The sequence below is a fragment of the Dermacentor andersoni genome, chromosome 6, assembly GCF_023375885.2.
Source record: "Dermacentor andersoni chromosome 6, qqDerAnde1_hic_scaffold, whole genome shotgun sequence".
NCBI classification, from domain to species: Eukaryota; Metazoa; Arthropoda; class Arachnida; order Ixodida; family Ixodidae; genus Dermacentor; species Dermacentor andersoni.
The window spans coordinates 46,710,146-46,717,370 of NC_092819.1; the positions used below are offsets into that span (position 1 = coordinate 46,710,146).

At 44.5% G+C, this 7,225-nt stretch overlaps 1 protein-coding gene across 1 annotated transcript; it reads left to right on the forward strand.

Moving 5' to 3' along the window:
• Window positions 1-250: 250 nt before the first annotated feature.
• LOC126522028 (lysozyme c-1-like) lies at window positions 251-6,631 on the forward strand. Its single transcript, XM_050170804.3, has 5 exons — window positions 251-468; window positions 2,870-2,958; window positions 3,646-3,706; window positions 4,086-4,161; window positions 6,431-6,631. Exons 1-5 carry the CDS (start codon window positions 342-344, stop codon window positions 6,495-6,497), a joined length of 420 nt encoding a protein of 139 aa, XP_050026761.1. The 5' UTR covers window positions 251-341; the 3' UTR covers window positions 6,498-6,631.
• The last annotated feature ends 594 nt before the right edge of the window (window positions 6,632-7,225 follow it).

Below are 7,225 nucleotides of genomic sequence, written 5' to 3' on the forward strand. Positions count from 1 at the left end.
ACACGCCCGTGTATTCTGCCTGTCCCTTTCCTTTTGCTCTCCCATCCCTCTTTATCGCTGCTCTTTCTCGTGCCGCGCGGTTCCGCCCAGCTTGATACCAGCGGATCCACCATGTCGGAGCAAGTACACATTTCCGATGACAGAGCAAAGGCCAAGGGCCGCAGCGCTTGCACAATAGGACAGCCACCGAGAAAAAAGAGGGAAAGAACGGAAGGGTTGGGTGGGATCGTTCCGGCGTGTCTCAAAACGAACTCGGGTGCTCGTCGACGGAGGAGCGACTTTGAAAGCATCCGCGTTGTACAGCGGAGCTTTGCCCTCCGCTTCGGCCGTCCGTGCACGAGATGCAGCTCCACTTGCCGATCGCGGCGTTTGTCCTCATGAGCGCGGCCAGCGCCAAGAAATACGGGCGCTGCGAACTGGCCTCCATTCTCGTGCGCAACGGCATTCCCAGGAATCAAGTGCCCGATTGTGAGTACAACGATCGCCTTGCCTCGTCGTCAGCAAATCGAGCACCAGTCGCCGAAGTACCGCAACTTTCTGCATACTTTTGGGAAGAAAGGGATACCTCGGCGCTGCATGTAACCTTGAAATGGGCTAAGGCTTGTGTTGCGGTTAGTTTGTACTGTGCATAACACTGGTGCGGGAACAGCGATGCGTAGCTGTAGGAGGCAGGGCAAAGGGAAATTGGGCATGGATCGTTGTCCTGTTTCCTAAAACTGAGCAGTGACGTTTCGCACTAACTTAAAGCACACGTTAGGCACAACGTGTGGCTTCGGTATACTAGCGCAATATGCTGGAGCATACGTAAACACAAACAGACAAAGACAAGGTACTTGTGTCTGTTACAGGATTCTACGCTTATAGCCAAGTTAGATTGCAAGGCCAACTAGCCCAGCGTTCACTCCCTATGAAGTGCGGATACCTGCCTCGCAACTATTATTATTATTATTATTATTATTATTATTATTATTATTATTATTATTATTATTATTATTATTATTATTATTATTATAGTTCAGGTGGTAGAGCCGCCGGGGGACAAGGAGCTGTCATTCCTTTGCTCCTTCGGGCAGTCATGCGACAATAGGTGTAACTAGAGCATCATTTTGAGCGGTATTTAGAAGCATTCTAAACAATTCTGAAGTAATCGGAAGCAAGCGGAAATGCTTTCTTCTCGTCACGCACAGCACTTCGAAGGGTTTGCAAACGGCGAGCGTGGAACGTCGGGTCTTTGTTTCACGATGCGAGCAATTGAGGAGGGGCTGGAATGAAAGGCCGTTTAAGGGAATGTTAAAGTTAAGTCGCATTGAGGGGGACGTTAACTAGACTTTGTCCAGTTGGCAATCATACACATGGTGAGGGGGAGAGCGAGAGAGACAAGGCTGGGGATCAGACCAATTAACCGCACTGGACATTGCGCAGTGTGTCTATAGTCTTGAATACATATAAGAAATAAGCGGACCCCAGGCATTGTGGGAATCGATATAAGCATGCACGCCCTGAATAAGTTGTCCACTTGACAAACTTGTATGGTATTTATTTTGCAGAAATAGCAGAAACGAGCTGTACCGCGCGTTGAAATTAAATTTATCCGCTTTTTTATCCACTTAAATTTATCCGTCCTCACCCCATGTATGGAACTGCAAGCCAAGAGCGGCAAGGCTGCTAGTCACTCGTTTTGCGACTGTGTCGGTTCTACACCTACTGTGCCTCCTCTCCCCCTCCTCTCTTACATTCTAGCTCGCTTCCCTCTGGACTTTCACGTTAGTAGAAAAGCAAGTGCTGCAGTTTCTGCAATGCTTTTGCTGGGGGTCAATGATAATTGCAGCTGTCAAGAGGCTCAAGTGGCGACGCGAGGTTCAAACAAGTTTCTCGCGTCACCTTTCCCTTAACCACCCCCGACGAGGTGTGCCAAACAACAACAACAACAAAAAAGAACAGCAGCAGCAGTGGGAAAGTCGAGGGAAGAGACGAAGAAAGCTTCGCTTTAAAAAGGAGAAGAAAAAAAAAGACTGCTTGAAAATGTCCGTTGCTTGTTTGATTTGATTGCGCAAAAGCAAAGGAGTTAGTGCAAAAATATAGGCCGCCGGTCTGTCTTGATTTTCAATGTCCACCGGGCAATGGACGTCGCAACCGCCATCATAGGGGCGTTAGACTGAGGGATCCTCCCCAATAACTTATTCTTCATTAATAAAGATCTATCTATCTATCTATCTATCTATCTATCTATCTATCTATCTATCTATCTATCTATCTATCTATCTATCTATCTATCTATCTATCTATCTATCTATCTATCTATCTATCTATCTATCTATCTATCTATCTATCTATCTATCTATCTATCTATCTATCTATCTATCTATCTATCTATCTATCTATCTATCTATCTATCTATCTATCTATCTATCTATCTATCTATCTATCTATCTATCATTATCTTCAGAATGAGAGACTGCTCGAGCGTTACTTACGTGCTTAGACTCCTCTCTACAAGCGTTAGCAACGTTAATTTTTTTTAGTTCGACTCTTCTTACGCTTGTGACTCTTGTTCACTCTCTTAACACGGCGAGAACTGCACTAAATCTACAAGAAATGGAAGCCACCGCTAAGCATTGTCTTAAGTATCAAAGTAGAAGTCGTTTGTATAAATTTAGCTTCACAATTTCTAGCCCCTGTCATACTCGGCTGTGGTTAGTGAAGTGCGTATTACTTATATCGTACCAACACGTTTCGTCGTCATGGGAACGTTTGTGTTCCGCTGTCCTTTTTTTTTTTCTCCTTATGACTTCCAATATAGCTCGTGATCCCTATAGTGAAGAAGTGAAAGCCAGCTTCTGATCCAATATTGCTTCCCCTTCTCTTACAGGGATCTGCTTGGCAACAGCAGAGAGCTCTCTCAATTCCAAGGCCGTTCACAGAAACCGAAACCACTCTACCGATTATGGCATTTTCCAGGTTGGTGTCGCGCAAGACCACCACTTACCTCACAGGTTTCACTTGGCAAAGAAACTTTAATTTGCAACTCCTACATTGTAATGAACGCGCAGTGTTTCCGTTTTCTTATGGGCTGCAGGACAGAGCATTACTCAATACACACAATCTGTGTCACTTCCTATATTAGAGGAATTTTTATGAACAGTAGAAGCCTTCTGTTCTCTTCCGTTCTGTTCTGTTATGTATGGGTTCCTATGGAGAGTTTGAGTATGTAAACAGTGCTTTAATTTTACTTTCTTAAAAATAAAGAGGCGGCTGGTGGGATCCTTCGTCACTCTTTATTTCTCTTTCTTTTTCTTTTTTTGAGTGCGCTACCAAACTGCTGGTGATCAAAGCAGTAAGATAGCTCTTTATTTAATTAGCCTCAGCAACGACAAACAGGAGAGCAAGATGTCCACCTTGTGGATTTCTGGCTCTGATTTTCCGTAAATGTGCCGACGTCACTTATCTTAAATTTATCTTTTCCTTTCGATTGGCCCACGCATTTGCATCAACACGCGGGGGATGTCAAACTGAAATTGTATCTACCTTATAGCCCTGCCTTTCTTTATTAGCCACTTCTCTTCAGTTCCTTCATATTGCTAAGCGAGCGTTGTACATGCCGAAATCCGTGTAATAATATTAAGTCTTCATGTAATTACATTTTAGATCAACAACGGCTACTGGTGCAGTCCGGGTCGGCACAACATCTGCAAGGTTTCCTGTTCCGGTAGGTACTGCAGAACTATACTCTACGTATACAGGGACGCGCATATTTCGCTTAAAATCTTCGAAAAAAAATTTTGCGCTTACCGCTGCACTACTTTTGCTCAAATTCCGCACAAAGATCGCATTTCGGAGTCTACATCGTTCAGTTTAAGACTGGTTGACTTCGCTTATTCTGATGAAAGCTGCGTAACGTCGACCCGAGATAGTCTTCGAAACCCGCTCGGCCTTTAATTACAATATCCTCTCTCTGTTTGCGCAACCAGCCTGAAAGTGAGACGAATAGCTTGGTGTGTTACATCGATGCGTTGCAATGGTTGTTTGTTGAATAACTGTGTGCCTTCATTCTATTTTATTTTTTTGCCCCTTCCATTATTGAACAGCCTTGAAGTCGGATAACATCCTCCCGTCTATCAAGTGCGCAAAGCAAATCTACAAAAGACATGGATTCAATGCATGGTAATCTCTTTATTTTCCTTCATGCGTTCCCGCGATCGGTACTGTTGTCTCTATATACTTAATAGTCTGTGCCTCACGCGAACAGTGGCGCTTTTAACGGGACACTAAACCAAAACTCTAATTCACGTTAATGTGGCAAAGTATTCATTTGTCAAAATTATATTTTCATTAATTTTGTGTAACCATTGGCTTAGTGTATATGCTATGGTGACTCTATATTGTACTCTGTATGCGTATCATTTCGTTTATCATCGTATTCATCTGGAGTAGCGGGCCAGCTACGCGTTTCCAGATATCCTTAAATCTACATATATCTCTCAACTTTGTCCGTTAAGTTGACGAGATGGTTGGCAGTACTAAAACGGAACCAGCTTTTTAATTTCCCCCCCTAAAAGCAAGGATTTAATTTAGGAAATACCGTAACATCAAGTATCATTCCTTCATGACATGTTCCAGATGCGCAGTTGAGAAATGATTCATTACAAGCATCTAGTAGAACCTGGTGTAATGTCGCCTACCGTTAGACTGCACACGATATCACGTCTCTTCCACCTCGTTATCATAATGTGTTCGTCTATACTTCTGTTTAGGCTCGTTTTTCATACTTTGGCACAGCGAAAAACATTGTTTGCGTTTGCTTTTACCATTACTGTATTTTATTCCCACCTGTTTGCTATTGTTTAAGAAAGTAGTATACCTGTAAATAAAAATAAATAAACTAATTAGTAAGCTTGACCCGTAGCATTATTACTTGCTTCATATTTCGAATACCCTACAAAATTATCGGTCAATTTCGAAGAAACCGATTTTATTTTGCGCCACCAATGTGGAGAATTCTTACTCCACCTCGAAGTCCACTATGCTGCACCCACTATGCACCCGCAAGTAACTTCAAACGTCTGTGCATAGCATTCACGCATTTATACGGACAGTTCAATAAAGGTTCGTGAATTGGTAGACTTAGTCACGTGCCACATAAGGAGAAGTCGCGTCATGTCGAGTCAGAGCTAGTGCACACTTGAATAAACCAGCAGTTAAAAGAACACCTGTCAGAACCTTGCCCCTTCAGAGACAGCGGTCACCAAATGGGGCGTCTGTGCCCGCTGCCTCGCCACGCGGGCAGCCAGTGAAGGAGCGTAAACAAACTCGACTGCACTCCACAATGCCGGCATGTCTAGGGGACAAACGCATACAACAGGTGCTAAGGAACCTCCTCCGTAGTGCCTAGGCGGAGTCACATATTCAAGGGGCAAAGGCCCCCAGATTTTCTCTCTCACACCCACTCTTACTCGCGCCTGCGCAGAAACGTCGAGCGCCGCGAGAAGCGCCACGCCCCGCTGTACCTACTAGCAATTGTAAAAATGCAACGCGGACCACAGCATTCCCCTTTTCCTCAGACTGCGAAGATTTGTTTCTGAGCTGCCCGTGCATGGTTTCCTTCATAACTTCGTGCAGCTTTCGCATGAATTATTATTTTTTTTATCATGAAGCTTCTACCTAACGGATTTACGAAGTGCTTGATTGCTCATTCTTGTTTAGCTTAGTTGGCCACGTGACTTTGAACAGGATTGGGCTCACCATCTTGGTGAGGTGCTCGTCCTTGCCATCCTTCTAGTGAAAAACACACTTATATTAAAGAACTGCCTGGAAATATGAAGTTAGCATGTTTTGTCGTTCCTTCGGGTTTGTGATACTGCAGCTGACACTGGCGAAAGTGACTATAGTTTGCATATCTGGTGACTGCTACAGTTCTTTACTGCGTCCGTAATTGTTAGTGTCAATACGTCTTTTGTTTATAAGACGTTACTTGTGCGCGTCACATCGCGCATTGCAGTATATACAAGAAAAAAAATTGTTTACCGCAGTTGGCAGAGCGACTGCACGGAAAGACTGTATCCCCGAAACAGGGCATTATATATATTTCCTGCGAATATATTTCTGCTGAACCCGTGTAGGTTTCCATTGTAGCTTCGTGGCGAACGATTTCGGGTCGACTTACACGTGCGCGCGCGCGCGCGTGTGTGTGTGTGTGTGTGTGTGCGTGTGTGCGTGTGCGTGCGTGTGTGTGTGTGTGTGTGTGTGTGTGTGTGTGTGTGTGTGTGTGTGTGTGTGTGTGTGTGTGTGTGTGTGTGTGTGTGTGTGTGTGTGTGTGTGTGTGTGTGTGTGTGTGTTCTCTTCTGTTCTGTTCTGCTCTTTCGGGAGTTACGGCCTGCTTCTTTCTTGCCAGCCCTATCCCATACGAACAATTTACTTCATTTTTTGTTCTCAGGTATGGATGGAAGCGCAAGTGCAAAGGAAAGAAGCTCTCCTCCTACGTCAAGGGGTGCCGATATTGATCTGGCGTGCCGCTGAATTACTACCTGCACGACCCAAGCATTTGCAACGTAGCCTTGATATATTGGCGCCTGACCTTCTGTCAGTGAGTGCTCCTGTTCACACACGTAATAAAGGAGTCAGTGTTACCATTGCAGCTGGTGTGTGAACAGTGTCGTTTACTCCTAGAGGAAACACATCTTTACTAAACTAGGCAAAGTATACTAGGAAAACTATTCCGATAGTAACATTTGTTTTATCCATCATTTGTTTCATATTGTGCAAACGAAAGGTTGGTTATCGCGATACCTAACGCTGATGACTGTTAATGAAACGTTAAACTATGGGTACTCAGGCAAAACCTGAGCAGAGCGCTTGAGAATACTAATCAGGTGTTTCACCTAACTGTAGATTATCCTCTATACCCTGCGCAACCCCAGGATGTATACCATAAACTGGAGTCATCATCATCATCATCATCAGCCTGGTTACGCCCACTGCAGGGCAAAGGCCTCTCCCATACTTCTCCAACAACCCCGGTCATGTACTAATTGTGGCCATGTCGTCCCTGCAAACTGTTTAATCTCATCTGCCCCCCTAACTTTCTGTCGCCCCCTGCTACACTTCCCTTCCCTTGGAATCCAGTCCGTAACTCTTAATGACCATCGGTTATCTTCCCTCCTCATTACATGTCCTGCCCATGCCCATTTCTTTTTCTTGATTTCAACTAAGATGTCATTAACTCGCGTTT

Excerpts from the sequence above, each read along its gene's own strand:
- LOC126522028 (XM_050170804.3), top strand. The coding sequence starts at position 342 with ATGCAGCTCCACTTGCCGATCGCGGCGTTTGTCCTCATGAGCGCGGCC. Across the intron at positions 3,707-4,085 it reads CTGCAAGGTTTCCTGTTCCG|CCTTGAAGTCGGATAACATC; the intron begins GTAGGTACTGCA and ends ATTATTGAACAG. Across the intron at positions 4,162-6,430 it reads AGACATGGATTCAATGCATG|GTATGGATGGAAGCGCAAGT; the intron begins GTAATCTCTTTA and ends TTTTGTTCTCAG.